This window comes from Marmota flaviventris, chromosome 3, assembly GCF_047511675.1.
Source record: "Marmota flaviventris isolate mMarFla1 chromosome 3, mMarFla1.hap1, whole genome shotgun sequence".
NCBI classification, from domain to species: domain Eukaryota; kingdom Metazoa; phylum Chordata; class Mammalia; order Rodentia; family Sciuridae; genus Marmota; species Marmota flaviventris.
The window spans coordinates 67,140,225-67,159,939 of NC_092500.1; the positions used below are offsets into that span (position 1 = coordinate 67,140,225).

General features: G+C 35.5%; 1 protein-coding gene and 1 pseudogene across 2 annotated transcripts in view; one reads left to right on the forward strand and one right to left on the reverse strand.

The window, feature by feature from the left end:
* The window catches only part of Spats2 (spermatogenesis associated serine rich 2), a 109,355-nt gene that overhangs the window by 15,168 nt on the left and 74,472 nt on the right, over positions 1-19,715 (reverse strand). For both annotated transcript variants that reach the window (XM_027949889.2, XM_071609892.1), the window contains 6 exons: positions 19,634-19,713; positions 14,786-14,894; positions 12,470-12,519; positions 9,643-9,904; positions 8,123-8,302; positions 3,466-3,601 (listed from right to left, as the gene is read on the reverse strand). In XM_027949889.2, coding sequence (XP_027805690.1) covers positions 3,466-3,601; positions 8,123-8,302; positions 9,643-9,904; positions 12,470-12,519; positions 14,786-14,894; positions 19,634-19,713 — 817 coding nt within the window. The remainder of the gene's footprint in view (positions 1-3,465; positions 3,602-8,122; positions 8,303-9,642; positions 9,905-12,469; positions 12,520-14,785; positions 14,895-19,633; positions 19,714-19,715) is intronic.
* On the forward strand, positions 13,373-13,708 carry LOC114103976 (NADH dehydrogenase [ubiquinone] 1 beta subcomplex subunit 3 pseudogene; annotated as a pseudogene).

Here is a 19,715-nt window from a genome sequence, read left to right on the forward strand (position 1 = left end):
AGTTTTCAGCATCTCTATTATGGCCTTTATTTTTATTTTTATTTTTTTTAACTTTCTGAAGTACTGGGGATTGAACCCAGGGGCACTTAACTGAGCTACATCTCCAGCCATTTCTATTTTTTATTTTGAGACAGGGTCTCACTAGATTGTGAGTCTGATCCCCCTGCTTCAGCTTCCCAAGTCACTGGGATTATGGTTGTGCACTACCATGCCCAGGCCTATATGGCCTTCAAATTTAAGAACTTAAAAGCCTTTGGTAAAACTAACAATAGCTTGATTTAACATAAGAAGAAAATGGAAACTCAAATAAAAGTAACATTTCTAAAGTCAGTAAGGAATCAGCTACAAAAATTTTCAGAATCTTAACTGCAGACTTATATCATGATTTTAAGTATGTATAATCTCAATTTTTTTTTTTTTTTTGGCGCTGGGTATCAAACCCAGCCCTCATATAAGCTAGGAAAGTATTCTACCAATGAGCTCATCCCCTAATCTCAGATTTCCTGATGGTCTTTTCCTCTTAATAATTTCTCCTTTCAATAAATATTTTTCATAAAATTGTAACTTTTATAAAAAGGGAAGCTGAGTGTTCACTGTTCTCATTTTTTAGTAACATACTGTATGAGAACCTTCCAAAGTAGTTTAATTATACTGCAACTTCATGTACTACTTCATTTTCTGCCTCCTTAACAGCCTTAAACTGAAGTCAATAACAGCTCTAACAACGTAAAGGAGACAAATTTTATTAATAAGAAAAGTAAAACTTGGGGTCTAGAGATAACTAAGTCACCAATAAGAACAGATCTTATGTTTTATATATTGTAAAGTTTCTGATTTTACCTTCCTCAGCTATGGGTCAGCTTTTATTTGGCATCAAAGTGAAAGGAGTCATCCATATCACTTCTCTTGTGTCCTGTAAGGGGTAAGTAATCTTACTGCTGCAAATCTGTTAGAACTCTTTGCTTTTCTTTCATACTGTAATCAACTTTCTAAGTGACATTAACTCCAAGCTCTGGTTTGGTGCCAAATGGAGTCAGCTCACCTGTCAATTATGGCTTGAAGTAGCAACTACAAGGAACATTGACATAAGGAGTTAAAAAAAAAAAAAAAAAAAAAAACAATCAGCCAGAGAGAAGGGCTTCCCATCAGCAGGAAAGAGCAGGTAATCTCTTTCCTCAAGTTAAATTGACCTGGTTGTTACGCTTGCTAATCAATACTAAACACACAGGTCTCAGGTAGGAAACCATTTCATTTGTCATTTACCCAGGTGGCTGGGTTCCAACTCAGCAGGAACTCACAAATCTCTCTCCCGGAACCGTGTTTCCTGGTTCAGGCTTGTTCTGAATGGAATCAGATCCTGTAGCTAAGTAATCAGTAAACTGAACAATCATGTGGTCCACAGGCCTATCAAGGTAAAGTTTTGATGATCTACACTTAGTTCTTTATTTTCCAAATACACCTACAGTATCTGATTCAACAAGAATCCAGTATAACGCACATGGTGCTCCCTTCCAGAAATTCAGAAAGAGGATAAATTAATTACCTAGTAAAATTTCCAGAAGTTAGAGCTTAATTTAAGGAGAATTTTGGAGAACTGGTTGGATTAAGATAAATATAGAGATATAGAACATATCAAGCCAGAAAACTAATACATGGAAGAGGAAAGGTAAATGTTAAGTAAAACAAAAGGGCCAGGTGCAATGGCACATGCCTGTAACCCAGCAACTTGGGAGTCTGAGGTAGGAGGATTCCAAATTCAAGGCCAGCCTGAGCTAACCTCAAAAATAAAATATAAACAACTGCAGATGTAGTTCAGTGGTAAAGTGCCCCTAGATTCAATGCCTAATACTGGGGGGAGGGGGGAGCACAGAAAGACAAATAGAAGACATGACACTGAGCTCCTAAATATAAAACCTGAAAGGCAAAACTCAGGGTTCAGGGCTAGGCATGAGCAGACTATTAGACAAATTATCCTAAAAAGTACCTTTAATTTATGATGATTTAACATTTTGGAGGTTGATTTCATCTTCATTTTTCACTCTTTCAATTCCAGGCACCAGAAAGACCAAGGGGACCCCCATTCTTCCTTTCTTGTTTGCTATATGGTACATAGCAACTAGACCAAGTCTATGAACACAGACATGGTTGTGCATGGCCTAAGGGAACAGGCTCTAGACAAGCAGCAAGAAAATGAATGGACAGTTGGGAGAAAGAGTGGGACTTTCTATTCACAAACACATCCATTCTTGTTTCAGATCTAGGTGGGTGTTTTTCTTCTTCTTCTTCTTCTTTTTTAACCAATAAACAGAATGGACACCTACATTCTTAAATAAGTCCAACAGCTTGTCTTCCCAACTGCTGTCATTTTGATTAATCTGGTCCTAAAGTTTTTTTTATTTAAAAAAAAATCCCTCTTAAATACCCCCAGAAGGGAGCTATGATTTAAATATATACTGTCTAATAGTTAAAACAGCTTTGGTATTCTAGGATTCTAGGAGACGTTAGCATATATTCCCCCCAAGAGAGTCTATAATTAAACATACTTGATTTTGTGAGTGTGTGGTGCTGGGGATTGAACCCAGGGCTCATGTATGCCAGGCAAGCTCTACCACTGAGCTATTATTTCCCAGTCCCTATAATCAAATATGTTCAATAAACAGCATAATTCACAACATACATTAGCATTCAAAAGGCAGTAAGAAGGCCAATATAGTAATATTTTTTTAAAAGTATTTTCAAACCTCTTTAACTACCAAACCTGGTTTCCCTGACAGAAAACATATTAAGGTATTATAAGAATGACTATTCTACAGAACATAGTTTGAAAAACACAGAATGAAAAGCAAATCAATGATTAATAATAGGTCATAGAAGAGATTGTTGGGCTAAGGTGCATCATGAAGGATGAAAGGAGGTAAGAAAACAAAGAGCTTTTCTACTTTATAATTTTGTTTGAATATCAGGTCATTTGTTACACTACCAGTTTAAAAGACAGACCTTAAAGCAAGAGTGCATGATTTACTCTCTAATTATTTGTCTTTTTCCAAACAATATTAACTTCAGGCCCATTTCTAGAGCATATTGTGTTCAAAAGGACAAAGCAAAAAGGTAAATATACTATAAGACTTTTATAATCCTCTCCCTACTATGTGGAATAGTCGAGGATTAAAGACCCTAGTAAGTAGCTAACCATTTTTACAAATGATCATTCTTTTATGTCAATTCCCTCTCTCTCTCTTTTAATAGTGCTGAGTACTGGGGATTGAACCCAGGGGAACTCTATTACTGAGCTACATCACCAGTCCTTTTAATTTTTTATTTGGAAACAGGGTCTCACTAAACTGTTGAGGTTGGCCTTGAACTTGTGATTCCCCTGACTCATTCTCCCAAATTGCTGGGATTACAGGCATGTGCCACTCACTGTGCCTGGCCTGTGCTAATAATATAAAATGCAACTTAACTTACCAGCTCTGCAATTCAGCAAAAGCTTGTTTCATTTTCTTAATGGAAGCATCCATTTCTTCTTTAACTACAACTCGATACCGTGCAAGAGATACTGTGCAGCGCTGGAGGTCTTTTACAGATTTTTCAATATTGGAACCTGAGGGAAAAAACCCAAAGAATATTTTTAAAAAGAACATAAGTTAATTTAAAAGTTGAATCTGAGCACCTAAGGCAAATGTCATAGAGAAGAATAATGTTTCCTAAACGATCACCCTCCCAACAACACAGAATAATACAGAAGATAGAATGATATTTCACAATTTTTGAAAAAATAAGTATTCTGGTCAAGAATACTTTATCTGATTTATCCTCCAATCCTAAAAAGTTAACATTCACAAACAGACACAATATATGAAACAGTGGTTTTCAGACAATGAAAAACAGGTAGTACTTTCTCCCTGAAAATGTAGAGATGAATTAAGTAGGGACTATGGTGCCCCGATATACCAACTTGAGAATTCCTAGGTTACAGTGCAGTGAACAGAAATCCTAAACACACTGGAATTGAGAGGACAATTCTGAATTGAGAATTTAGGGAAGCCAAGGTGGCTAGAATTCTTAGGATACAGTCCTGGAGAGATCCACACAAAATTCAGAGAGCTGAACAGTGATCTACAGAGAACTCTGAATATTAATCAGTGCATAGGTGTGAGGAAATTACCAAGACAAGGAAGACGACCACTGCAAAGAAGCAGGCAGATAATTCCCTGAACTCATCCAGGCCAGGAATGGTTTGTGTCACACTAGCCAGAGTGAAAAAAAATCTCACAATTTATAGGGGACCAGGTAGAATACTTAGAAGGGTATTGCCCCAGTAATGAAGCAAAATTAGCTGTAAACTAGAAGCTGCTGCTCTAAGTCCATCCCATCTAACAAAATTTAAAAGCAAGCCTCAAACTGTTTTTCACAAAACTGAGTCCCTTAACAAATCACAAGGATGTGTGGTGGTATATATCTCTAATCCCAGCACTTTGGGAAGCTGAAGCAGGAGGATCACAAAATTAAAAACCAGCCTCAGCAACTTAGTGAGGCCCTATCTCAAACATTAAATAAAAAAACAGAAAGGGCTGGGGATGTAGCTTAGTGGCAAAGTGCCCCTGGGTTCAATCCCCAGTACCAAAATTAATAAAGCAGAATATGCAATAACTGGCATCTGATAAAAATGATCAGTTATATAAATAAGACATAAAATAGAAAAACACAAACACAAGAAAAAAGAAGTATAGAAAAATATGACCCATAATGAAAAGAAAAATAAAACAGAAGACAGAATAATACAGAAGTTAGAATGAGGTAGAAAAGAACATCAAACAGCTTTTAAAATCTTTTATAATCTAATACCATACATTCAAGAAGGTAGAGGACAGCATAGCATGATAATCAGCGATACAAAAGTTTTTATTTGGTTTTGCTAAATTGCCCAGGCTGGCCTTAAACTTGGGATCCTCCTGCCTCAGTCTCCTGAGTAGCTAGAATTACAGGCATGTGCCATTGTGGCTGACTTATTTATTTTGAGACAGGGTTTCACAAGTTGCCAAGGTTGGCCTTGAACTTGCAATCCTCCTACCTCAGCCTCCCAAGTAGTTGGGATTACAAGAGTATACCACAGCACCAGACTAGAAGATATAATTTTACAAGACCTCAAGTGAACTTCTGCAGACCAAAAACATAAACAAAAACAAAACAAATTCTGGGATGAAAAACAGACAGGACTATATTAACAGCAAACTAGAACTACTCAAAACAAAACAAAACTTAGGGAGAAAAGAAAAAAGCAACCTATTAAGTAAGTACCAAATTTTCAAAACTTCTCAAATGACAGGATTAATAGAAAAATTTACCATATGAAAATTACAAAATTTAAAAAGTTCTCTTTCTATAGTATAGTTTGAAGCATTACATGTGGGTGTCATGGATTAGATCTGTAATGTCCCCTGAAGGCTCTTGAATTGAAAATTTGGTCCTAAACTATGCTCAGCAGCAATGCTCAGAGGTGGGGCCTTTGGGGAAGTGATTATACCATCTGGGTTCTAATCGCATTAATGCATCAATCCATTGATAGAGTCACAGCTGAATGGACTACTGGAATGATGTGAAAACTTAGGAGGTGGAACCTAGTTAGTCATTTTGGGGGACCCTTGGGGACTATCTCTTATCCCCAAGCCCCTGTTTCTGGGCCACCATGAGATAGCGTATTTGCTCTACCACACTCTTTCTGCCATGATGCTCTGCCTCACCAAAGGCCCATAGCAATGGATCCAGCTAATTATAGAATGAAACCATGAGCAAAAATAAATCTTTCCTCCTCTAAGTTGATTTTCTCAGGTATTTTGTCACAGTGACAAAAATCTGACTAACATAGTGGGCAAGCCCAACTTTGTAGAAAAAGATAAAATATATTTATTTACCTAACATATTTCAGATAGTTTCCAAGAATCCTATTAACCTTTCTATCTGCTGATGTCAAAAGTTATACATATAGCTCATTAAAAGAATCATGGGTCTAAGAAGATTATAATTGTGACAAGACACACATTTGTAACTTCTAAATTAATTTTTAGAGTCTTGTGTTGCTTAGGCGGGCCCTAAATGCCTAGATTCAAGTGATCCTCCTGCCTCAGCTTCCTGAGTAGATGGGACTAGGGCTCCCACTATCTTGCCCAACTTAAATTTCTAGATTTAAATTCTTCCTCATTTCATCTTTATTTCTTTTATTTTTTATGTATGTACATATCTATATTGTATGGATTTTTTTTTTTTTTTTTTTTTTGGAACAAAGGAATTAACACAGGAGCACTTAACCACTGAGTCACATCCCTAGCCCTTACTATTTTTTAAGACAGGGTCTGGCTAAGTTGCTTAAGGGCCTTGCTAAGTTGCTGAGGCTGGCTTTTTGAATTTGAGATCCTCTTCCTCAGCTTCATAAATCACTGGGATTACAGGCATTCACTACTATGCCCAGTCAACTTGATTTCTTTTAGAATCTACCTAAAAGTTTTTATGCCCTATGCCTATAAACCTCCTTTTTATTTTTGCTTAACTGGATATTCTCAGACTTCTTGTTCTGCAGAAAGTTGAGGGGTACTACAAAGATGAAAAAGGAGAGTATTACTAAGTAAAATTTAGCTCATGTGGAATAAATGACTCAATAGGAGCTACAAGTTACAAGTGTCCTTTATATTTGTTTCATATGTTCACTGGAGTGAACTATCCTGCTTAGATGTATGAAACTCAGAAGGGCTATTATCTCTCTTCTTTAAAAATTACTGGCTGTTTGTTTAATTATTTTTTAAGTTTTTAAAAATTTTTTATTTATATATGACAGTGGAATGCATTACAATTCTTATTACACACATAGAGCACAATTTTTCATATCTCTGGTTGTATATACAATATATTCACATCAATTCGTGTCTTCATACCTGTACTTTGAATAATAATGATCACCACATTCCACCATCATTAATAACCCAATGCCCCCTCCCTTACCCTTCCACCCTCTGCCCTATCTAGAGTTTTTTCTATTCCTCCCATGCTCCCTCTCCCTATCTCAGTATGAATCAGCCTTCTTATATCAAAGAAAACATTCGGCATTTGGTTTTTGGGGATTGGCTAACTTCACTTAGCATTATCTTCTCTAACTATCCATTTACTTGCAAATGCCATGATTTTATTCTCTTTTATTGCTAAGTAATATTCCATTGTGTATATATGCCACATTTTTTAATCCATTCATCTATTGAAGGGCACCTAGGTTTGTTCCACAGTTTAGCTATTGTGAATCATGCTGCTATTAACATTGATATGGCTGTGTCCCTGTAGTATGCTGTTTTTAAGTCCTTTGGGTATAGACCAAGGAGAGGGATAGCTGGGTCAAATGGTGATTGTTTATTTAAATTATTATTATTATTATTAAAGCAAAGAGCTATGACCAACTAATTCATGCTAAGTACTTCAGAGATAATAATCTTGTTAAAAGCCAGAGTCTGTCAGGTATCAGTAAGAGCATGAAGTTGTGAAAATATTTCTTTGAAATGTCATGTCAGAGATAGAAGAGATTTTTTTTTTACTTGTTAAGTCAACTAGGAGATAAAATGAAAAAAAAGTGCACAAAAACACTGCAGTAAAGCAAAGAAAGGAAACAGGTTAATGTTAGCTAAGTCATTCTGGCAGTAGAGTTTGGCTATAATTCACAAAAAGGATTCTGTTATTTGAACAACCATATACAGTATCTGAACTACTTTCAGACACTATGTACGTGGAGGTAGGAAGAGTTGGGTAATTAGAGCCTGAAAAATAGAAAAAGTATTACCGGATGTCCAACCCACTACCTTTTTTATTTTCAATACTGAGAATCGAACCTATGATCTTGCACATCCTAGGCAAGTGCTCTATTACTGAGGTGTGTAGCATCCCCAGTCCTTTTTCAAAATTTTATTTTAAAACAGGTCTCCCTAAGTTGCTCAGGCTGGCCTCAAACTTCTGATCCTCCTGCCTCAGCCTCCCAAATAGTTAAGACTGATGCACTTCTGAAACTTTACCTATGGGAACAAAGGTAATTTGCTCTCTTTAGCCAAAAACAGATGTTTCACTTCTCACAAGTGAACCTTTGATTTACCAAGCTTTTTATTGGTGGAGGAGAGTGGAACGTCCTCCATTCCCAGACTGGAAAACTGAGGTCCTTTGGTGGATCTTGAGAGAGATTTGGTAGCATTCTTGGAATGTTGGGCATTCTGAATAGGGTGTACAGCCGAAGACCTGGGCTCAAAGTCAGAGACACCATTCTCCAGTACAGATCCTATCCAAGAAAGAGAGCACAATGTACAGGTACATCAATCAACCAGTCTTAAATACACAAAGAAAACAGGTAAAAAATGTTTTAGGCAAAACCATACCTCTTTCAAAATCTATGAACAAATCAACTGACAAAATAGAACAAAGATGAGTGTGGCTATCAGTAGCTTCTGGCTTAATCCTAAGAGATACCCTACATGAAAAAAAGAAGCTATAGCCAATCCATTTAGACAGGGAGTGTGTGCCTTATGGCTTCCTAGCTTCCTTGTAGTTTTGGCACTAGCAAATGGAGAGATAGTATCTCCAACTTCTACTAGCTTCTGAAAGTTGCACTATAGGGGGGAAAAAGTTTTACATTGTTTCAGGGAAAGAATTTAAAAGCTTTAGAAAATAGAGAAAGGGTGGAAATATGAAATGAGAAGAAAACTAGCTCAGAAAAAAAAAAATGGAAGTCATTGGCTATCTTTGGTTTGTTTCAGGTCAATGTAGGTACGATATTTTTTCTCTAGGTGTGTGTGTGTTAATCAACAAAAGAACATTTAAAAGCACAGCATAATTCTTTTTTGTTTTTGTTTTTTTTATTTTGAGACAGGGTTGTTGCTGAAGCTGACCCTCAAATTTTGTGATCCTCTTGTCTGAGCCTCCTAAGTCATTGTGATTATAAGCCTGTGCCACTGCGCCTGTCTAGTACAGTGTAATTCTTATACTGACATTACATTATAAAGCTAGGAGCAGCAAGGTAGGGGAATTGGATTAACAAATAAGTAATTTTTAAGAGAAAGATTCCCAGTATCTTTCCAGCTCTCAACAAAATGGTTAACAAAGAAATGTACAAGATAAGTGCATTTACCATCTATCACTAATCTTTACTAAAAAATAAATGTGGGCCTATAAAAACCAAGTCTAGTTTTCATGAAAGCTAAGATGATCATTAATATTATATATTCCTTACTGTGTTGTGTCTTAGAATAACATCACCATAATCATCATCTCATCCTCATTTTCCTTAAAGTCTACAATTTTTAAAAAGATTTTAAAGTCAACTTCTGCTGTCTCTATGAAAAATCCTATATTTTGGATAAACTCAAACAAAACATTTCAAAGGTACTCCTTTGCTATTAGAAAATTTTATAAGATTGATTCAGAACAGAGTTAAAATATGAGAAAGGTAACAAAATTTTATGTTTCTAGGCCTTTGATAATGACAAAATGTGATCTCCACACAAAAGATAACAAAAACTAAAAAGCAAAAGACCTATCAGATTTAATGATTGCTTTCTCAACCAGGAGGTTCCTATATTTTTTAACTGAACGCAACTTTTCAAAAAACGTTAATAAACTCACCTGTTCTATCCAGCGTATCTGGCGAGCCAGACTCTGGATCTTCTAGTTCTCTGGCATCTACTGAAAGTGTCTCCAAACCTTCACTGAGTGAGTCCACAGACTCTGCATCATTGATGGCACCATTGACATGGTAACCATTAATGCCACCTTTTCCTGAGGAAGGCACAGACTGCTCCTCTTGAATGGAAACCGATTTACTGGAATCTGGGATACTGTTACTTGCTTCTGCTGTAGGTTTTGGTTTGCTTTTCTTCTTTTTGTTCTAAGGTTATTGAAGATTTGAAAAACAGAAAAGAAAAGGCAGAGCCCCACCACCACCAGTACAATCCAAAAAGGTAAGAAACTCTAGCTACCTAAAGGCAACCAATGTTACCAATTTTTTCCTATGTTCTTCCAGAACAAATTTTTGAATATGTTGAATCACCACATAAAATAATTTTTTCCTATGAAAAATCCTATATTTTGGATAAACTCAAACAAAACATTTCTTTATGGCAAAACCTACCTTAAGCAAAATAAAAAGATAAATTACAAAGTGTGGAAAAAACATGTCTGACTTATACTCAAAGAGTTAAATAAATACAGAGCTCTAACAAAAAGCAAAAACAAAATAATAACCCAATAGAAAAAAAAATGGCATAAGCTATAAACATACTAAATGAAGCATAGCCTTAGTCTAATAATATAAACTAAAACTATATACTGTAAAATAATTTTTTATCTGTTAGATTAGCAAAGGTCAAAAAATATGATAACACTGTAGGGTTGAATGTATAGAGAAGCAATCACTTTTATATACTATTACTGGGAGCATCAATCTAATAACACTTGTCCAACTTACAAATGTACATATCTTTTGGCCAGCAATTCTACCTCTAGGAATTTATAGGTGAGACTAACATGTACAAAATTACATAGAGACACCAGGTTATTTACTGCAGAACTGTTAATGATAGCTATTAAATTAATAGTTAATTATTACCTTGTTAAAGGACTGGAAACAACCCAAATGTTGGTCTAAAATGGACTAGTTAAATAAATTATGATACATCCAAATAGCAGGATGACTATATATCCACAAAAAACAACAAAAAAGTTCATTATTGAGACATGGAGTAAATTCCAAGATCTATTACATGAGAAAAAGGAACAGTCAAAGAGGAGAATACATGTTCATATCTGTTTATATGCATAAAAATATACTGGAAGATACATAAGAAATTGATAATACTGTTTGCCTCTGGGGTAGAAAACCAAATGGCTGGAGAACAGGGATGTGATAAAGTTAGTTATGTGCATTAACTTTTGTACATTTGAATTTTTAGCTGACTATATTACCTATGAAAACAGTAAAATTTAAACAAATAAGTCCTTTACTTTTGTTTTGTCAAACCACAGCTCTGCTGACAAAACTTAAAATTCCTAAGGCTAGATGGATATAACTGAATCAATTTCCCCCCAAGTTTTTTTGGTGGTCCTCTCTGGCAGGAGCACACCTGAACTCAAGATACAATTTTCTTCTCTGCATAGCTCTCATCTTGCTCTTAAATATTTTCTCCCATGTAAACTAGCTAAGTTTTCATATTACTGTTCCATGTAAAAAATAACTATATAACCCTGGGCCAATAAATTAAGATACTAGTGTTTTTCAGAATACTCATAACTATTCTAGGTTGGGTGAAAGCAATGGGAAGAAGTTAAACGAATATGCAAAGCTATAGGCATGAAAAGCTTCAGGACAGTCTGTAATAATATTAGGTACCTCTGGAAAAATTCTTAAGGATCACTGAGACCAGCCTGATTTGGTCAAGACCTGATAGAACTCCTAATGAAGTGATTTAGAGTCATCACAGTTGCATTTCAAAACTCCAGCATTAACCTAATATAAGAAAAGAACACCCTAAACAGATTTCATAGAGATTAAAATCCATACTTCAAGCATTTCTTTTTTAAAAAATATTTTTTAGTTGTAGTTGGACACAGTGCCTTTATTTTTTTTTTATTGTTATGTGGTGCTGAGGATCGAACCCAGCGCCTCGCAAGTGCTAGGCGAGTGCTCTACCGCTAAGCCACAACCCCAGCCTCTCAAGCATTTCTGAAAGGCACTAGATTGAAGGTACAGAGTTATGGGAAAGATTTTGAGAACAGCTGGTATTCCTTGGAGAAGCACTTTGATTTTAAGGATAAGGAGAAGGGATCAAGAACTACTAGGTTAGGCATTATATTAAATACTTGTATGTATTAGTATTGCTTTCCCTACTTTAGAGATGAGCAAACTAAGGCACACAAAGATTACAATATTCCTAGATCACAAAGCCAGGATAGAATGGAACAGGATAAAAATCCAGTGCTGAATGACCCCATATCCCAAGTACCTTCTAATTCTCTAAATTGTAACATCAGACCCCTTTGAAAAGTACCCAACAGCTATGGTAGTAAGAGTCTTCTATAGACTTAAAGTTAGTTCATTAATATTAGGGATTAAAACTCAACTATTTTAGCTGATCTATGATATGTACAGTTGAAAACCAGAACACTTTCTCTGGAGGAGTTCTGCTTCCTCCATATGCTCTCCTGCTTTACTCCCTGTCTAGTATCCTCTTGGCAAGTGCACTATGGCAAAGGCACTGTTTCTTACCTTCATTTATAGGGAGGGAACTGGGGTACTCTGTGAGACACAGTTGTATCTCAATATCAAAGATTTTTTTCAACCAGCTAAACTGAAGATATTTATGTAAACCTTTTCTTTCAAATATTTGCAGAGATTAAATTTTTAAAAATAATATAAACATCAATATCATGCTCTTAAAATTTAATTCATTTTTACCTTTTTCTTGCCTGTTACTGTCCATTCTTTGAGTACTTCACTGGCACTACCTGTAAAAGAAACCAATTAGAGATTTTCTCTCCACATACACAGTTAATCAAGAATTAATGTCCCTATATTTTATAATTACTGGAGAATTTCCAAAGTGCCTAATAATAAGAGTTAAGGATTAAATCTCTAAAGTAATATAATATGAGATCATGTCATGCTTCCCTTTTGGAATACCTGCCTATTTGGATATCCTTTTACATGTAATTAAATTTCCCCAGTGAGTTCTTCCAAGAAGAGACTAATGCAGCCTGGCCATTTTGAAGATGCTTTTTTTCCTCCCCTCAGTACTGGGGATTGAATTCAGGGCCTCCCACATGCTAGGCAAGCACTCCATATCCGGCTTTTTATTTATTTTATTTTGAGACAGGGTTTCACTAAATTGCCAAGGTTGGCCTTGAACTTTCAATTCTCCTGCCACAAGCTCCCAAGTAGCTGGGATTTCAAGCGTGTACCAACATTCTTCTGATGAAGAATCTTTTTTCATGGTTGACTACTGAGTGTTATGAGAAGTCAAACTGCTGTCAGAAAAAGTTATGTGTGATCTTGTGTATTCAAAACCATTAATACAGCATTTGAAAAGAGTCATCTAAAGAAAGACATGGCTGGGCTGGGGACATAGCTCAGTTGGTAGAGGCATGGGAGCAGAAGGGAGGGGGCATGGGGTTGGAAATGATGGTGGAATGTGATGGATATCATTATCCAAAGTACATGTATGAAGACATGAATTGGTATGAATATACTTTGTATGCATATATAAGAAAATTTGTGCTCTATATGTATAATATGAATTGTATGTATTCTGCAGTCATATATAAAAAAATTAATAAAATTAAATTAAAAAGACAGACAGACATGGCTCCTGAACATGAACATGAACATGGTCATGGAAAACTGGAACTTCCAGTTTATAAAACAATGGAAGATAGAAGGGACACCGTTAGAAACTGGAAAAGCTGGCTGCAAAAGGGCTCAGGGATCCATGGGGCTGCAAAGAAGTTTGGTGATACATGGGTGGCTTTGCACACCCTTTCCTTTGTTGGTGCATAAGTAAAAGGATTCATATGGGAATTTGCTGCTTTTATGGTAGCCAAAGGGGCTAAATATTATCTGGAGTCTCAGAATGAACATAGAAGCATTATTGAAGATAGCATATGGAAATACCTTAGTGACTTCTTAATTCTCTTATAAAAATAAGATTTCTTCATTGTATTGTACTTGTCTATGTATTTGTCCCTTAAAGAACACTAGTAAGGTTTAATAAAGTAAGAAAAAAAAATAAGAATCTTTTATCTATACCTCAGTCTGTATACAAAGATGAACTGGTCTTAGCCCAAGTGTGCCATCCCCTCCTCTCAGGTTACACATTACCTTGGCTACTTTGTTTGAAAGAGACTTGCACACCACACCAGACCCAAATGCTAACATTACCATTTAGCATGAAAACCTTTCAGTATATGAACCTATTTATTTATACACTTGTAAATTCAGGAAAATAATAATAATTTTATTATTAAAATTTCTAATAAACCTAACCTGATATACAAGGATGAAACAGGTTCAAGTAAAGTTCTTCTCAAATAAATTAAGTGGAAAGAAGTTTGTGAAACACTCCTCAACTCTGAATCTGAAGGCTCCACCACACTTGCCATTCATTCTTCTGTTAGATAAGGATATTCAACCCACCCAATTGAGTTACTTGTGCCAAACTAAATGATAATAGAGCTTCCAAGAATGCCAAGTCCTGGAATTTGCCATATGTTGCTGGGCCACTGAATTATTCCATTGTTAGGAAGAGCCTCTTAAATTCTTTGTTTCTTTTTTTCCTTTGCAGTACTGAGGACAGAAGCCAGAACCCAGAGCCTCGTGTATGCTAGGCAAGCACTCTACCACTGAGCCATATCCCCACCTGAATATCTTAAATTCTAATTTCACCTAACTTTAATCAAGTTCCTTATAGCAATCACCATGATGTGAGACTAAGTTTTTAGAAACCAGTGATGTGGTTTCTCAAAGTGGAGAATATCTGTATAGAATAATAGAGTTTTCTTACTTTATCTTTTATTCTAGATATCTTGTAGCTTATGTATAAATTATTTCTAGGGATGAAAAAGGCATCTTACATTAACAAAATGTGATGGTATGTTATGTTATCATGGGGTCTGCTATAGCATCTATGAAACTATAAATTGCTGTGTTCCAAAAGTCTGAAGTAACTTCTACTGAACAAATACAAACTAATAAGAAAAAAAATTGGGCTAGAATTACCTTCCATGAATGCTTGTACGGTTTTGTCCACACAATTATCAAAGTGCTGCAAAACCAGGATGATTTCATTGTTGCTCTTATTGGGAACTATTGCCCGCACTGCATTTATCTAGAAAAGAAGACAAGAGTCATTTAATTCTGACATGAGTAGGTCACTATGAAACTGACACATATTACAGAGAATAACAGTGACATTTCGTTTTTAACAATATTATCACTCTTTAGTGTCAGTGGAAATACATGCAACCATCTCACTGTGAATAATAAATACATGATGACAATAGCACATGAAAAATTAATATCAAAACTTAGAAAGGTATAACATTGCTGGGAGCAGTGGCACATGCCTATAATTCCATCAACTGAGGAAGTCAAGGCAGGAAGATCACAAGTTCAAGGTTAGCCTGGGCAACATAGAGAGACCTTATCTCAAAATAAAAAATAAGGGGCTGGAAAAAAAAAAGAAAAAAAAATTTGGAGCTAAAAAAAAAAGGGGGGGGCTGGGGTTGTGGCTCAGTGGTAGAGTGCTTGCCTAGCATATGTGAGGTACTAGGTTCAATTTTCAGCACCATAAATAAATAAACAAACAAACAAAGGTCCCTCAATAACTAATAAAAATATTTTTTAAAAAATAAAAATGGCTGGGGATGTACCTGAGTGGTAAAGTACCCCTGGATCCAATCCCCAGTACCTGTCCCTCCCTCCAAAGCAGAACTATATTTTGGTAGTACTGGTGAGCAAACCTAAGACCTCCCTCCACCATTTATGTACAATTATAATGCATCAAAAAAGTGGGGAAGATCAGACCCAGAGCCTCATGCATGCTAGGATGTTAGGCAAGTGCTCTACCACTGAGCTACATTTCTAACCCAGAACATTTCTAAAAATAAAAGATATGTACTTTTATATTAAGATTTTTATATTAAGAAAAGGTACAGCCAGGTGTGGTGGTGCATGCCTGTAATTCCAGTGACTCAGGAGGCTTAGGCAGGAGGATTGAAAGTTCAAAGCCAGTCTTAGCAACTTAGTGAGGCCCTGTTTCTAAATGAAATATAAAAAAAGGGCTGGGGATGTGGCTAAGTGGTTAAGTATACCTGGGTTCAATTCCAGGTACACACCCACCAAAAAGAAAAGGTGGTTTCATTTAGGTATCAGATATTATTTAGCATGTTTCATCATTTTTAGCATACTGTAGGGAAAGGTAGAAAGTTTAATAAAGCAAAACCATAACAATTAAAATTTCTTTGTGGCATTGTTCAAAACATTTCTACTTTATATCACTTATCTGTATAATAACAAAGGTAATTTATAGAAATAATATGAATTATTATAAACTATGTCAGGCATACAAAACATAATGAACAACCATGAGGTGACACCAAGTTTAATAAAATAAAACAAATGCAATTGAAGCCCCATGACCTAAGAAATCTTTTCCCCTTCTCTCCCCAGATTTCTACCCTGAATTTGGTGCCCCTGGGTTCAATCCCTAGTAAAAAAAAAAAAAAAATCAATTTCTTATTTTATTGCTACATGGTACATCCAATGTATACACAATTCATTCATTCATTCATTCAGTCAATGAACACATTATTTTCAATGTTTGGCTACTGGGAAGAATGCTACATTGTACGTTCCTATATTTATTTGCAGCTGAATCCTTAATGGCTAAAACAATATTTAGTACACTGTAATAAAGATAAAGAAAAAAATTAAATAACCACTAGTAGAATCCTGATTAGTTGGCATTCACAACTTCATTTGATAACAAATACATATGCCAACTTGTCAGATTTATTCCTAAGGTATTTCATATTTTTTTACATTAAAAATATATACCTTGTAATAACTACATATTGTTTTCATTTTTATATATTTTTATTTAGTAACCTTGATGAACTTTTGTTAGTCCCATTAATTTGTTGCTTTCCTGGATTTCTCTATGTTAACTGTATAGCCTATAAATAACATTTTTCTTCTTCTAATTCTTATAACTTTAATTTCTTATCTTACTGCATAATGTATAAATGGTTATTTCTCAAAGAAGATCTAATTCCTTTTGATGGAAAATGGTCATTAGAATCCAACTGGAACTAGATGTGTTTATTTTTACTGGGAGTCATTGTTTCCAGTTATTTTAGGGGATATAGCTAGGAGACTTTTTATTAAATCATTAGTACATACTGACATTCTCAATTAAAATGTACTATTAAAAGGTCTTTTCTCACAGGCACAGTTATATGCCTGTAATTCCAGTGACTCCAGAGGCTGAGGAAGGAAGATACCAAGTTCTAAGCCAGCCTTGGCAATTTAGCAAGACCCTGTCTCAAAAAGTTAAAAGGGCTGGGACTGTAGCTCCATGGTATTCGTATGTATCAATATACAGCTCTGGGTTCAATTGTGTGTGTGTGTGTGTGTGTGTGTGTGAGAGAGAGAGAGAGAGAGAGAGAGAGAGAGGTGGCTTTTCTTTTCTTATTTTCTTTTTTGATCCTGGGGATTGAATTCAGGGGCACTTCACCACTGAATTATTTTCCCACCACTTTTTATTTTGCTAAGTTCCTTGGGGTCTCATAGTTGTGACCCTTCTACATCAGCCTTCCCAGTCACTGAGATTATAGGCCTGCACCACTGCATCTAGCTTGATTTTCTTTCTTTCTGTTTTTCTTGGACTGGGTCAATCTTGCTATGCTGCCCAGGCTGGCCTTGGACTTTTAGTCCCCCTTGCCTGAGCCTCCCAAGTAGTGGGGATTACAGGCATGCCCCACTGCCCCCAGCTTCTCATCTGATTTTCACCTTGGATCTCTTTTCTCTTATGCATAAATTTTAGATCCTAAAAATATAAGTATTTACCAATTTGTTTTATCATATAATATTCACAATATCATTGCTAACAACACAAAAGATTACTATTAATGATAAAACCATTGAATAAAACTTAAAATTTGTAACTTTTTTTTTTTTTTTGGTGGTGCTGGGGATCAAATCCAAGGCCTTGCAAATGCTAGTCAAAACACTATACCACTGAGTTATACCCCAAGCCTGCAATTGTTTTTATCACTCTACACATGTACTGTAAAAATACTGTATTTGAATGTCAGTGGGAGATTCTTTAGTTCACTCTTTTTGTAAAGGTAAAATATTTTTAAGTCCCAATCTTACATAAAACTTGTTCTGATCCTTTACCAGGACAAATCCTGGGCGCTATGGTCCTCTATGGTAAATACCATTTGTTACTTAGACTGGCAGGGAGTACCCAGTTTAGACTTGCCACTCTGTTTTTAGACCCCTCTATATTTTTGGCATCTATCCCTTACTTCTTTTTTTTAAATGCTTTTTAATGTTTATTTTTTAGTTGTAGTTGGTTATGTGGTGCTGAGGATCAAACCCAGGGCCTCACATTTGCTAGGCGTGTGTTCCAACCCTGAGCCACAACCCCAGCCCTATCCCTTACTTCTTATGTTCAGTTACACATTTAAAATAACACCTGTAACTGTGATGTAATGGATAGCACAATGGATTTGTAGCCAAACCTGCAGTGGTCATTTAAAATAATACATGAATTTTTTAAATTAAGTATTTCTAGGTATCTTATGACAGAAATGTCTTCAGGTTGTCTAGTTAGTTACACTGCTCAAAAAGGAACACCTTTAGCTGGGCATGGTGGCACACACCTGTAATCCTTGTGGCTCAGGAGGCAGAGGCAGGAGGATCATGAGTTCAAAGCCAGCTTCAGAAAGAGAGAGGCACTAAGTAACTTAGTGAGTCCCTGTATCTAAATAAAATACAAAATAGGACTGGGCATGTGGCTCAGTGGTTGAGTGCCCCTGAAGTCAATCCCTGGTACTCCTCCAACACACACACACACACACACAAAAAAGGAAGACTTTTATAGATGAAGACCAAGGCTTAAGGAAATAAAGTAACTTGTCCCATTAATAAGCAGAATCTGTACTACAACAGAAGTCTTAGTACTTTTTTCTCCCCTCCATTGTTACCATGCTCTTTTTGTTTCAGACTTAATTTAACAATGTTAAAATTTAAAAACCACACAAGTGTGAAAGTATATAGTTCATAATTCAAAGTGGGCTAATATATATATTTTAAGATAAATAAGAACTAAACATTTATCCCTAAAAAATGAACAGTAGGTGAAACTTATAGATTCGGTGAAAAGGTAAGACACTGGTAATTTAAAATGTGAATATATGGGCTGGGATTGTGGATCAGCGATATAGCGCTCGCCTAGCACGGGCGGGACCCAGGTTCGATCCTCAGCACCACATAAAAATAAAGGCATTGTGTTGTGTCCATCTACTCCTAAAAAATAAATAAAATTTCTTTTTAAAAAATAAATAAAATGTGAATATATTTATAACAGTGAATCATTGTATGTCTATCCCTCTATAATCAACAACATAAATTTTTTTAAAAAGACAACACATAAAACTTTTTGTTTCATATTTTCTTAAATATAGCTTGTTTGGGGCTTTATTATGAAAAACACATATTTTCTTCCAAAGGAATGCTACTTAGAAAATTTACTGCTGTTCTTGTTCTGTAGTCTCCTGGACTTAGTCATATAAATAATATTTATCATAACACTAATTAGTAACAAATGTCTTCAAGAGAATTTAGAATGAATATATACAAAGATATGCAAGAAAACTGTGTTTGCATTTAATAGGCTCTAATTCCTCAGAACCATTATGTCACCCTCTGATATATAATGGCGTTCTCCTTTGTTACTAAAATTTCACTTTCATAATAAGTTGTGATAGCCACTGGTTGTATAAGTACCTAAATTTTCCTATAATGTTTAACTTTGTTATCCATGATAACTGGTCTTACCTTCTCTTTCATGTTTTCAAAAGTACCTCCCTGGGCCAGTACAGTGTTAGACTGTAAATCAAAAATGAATCCTGATGAATCT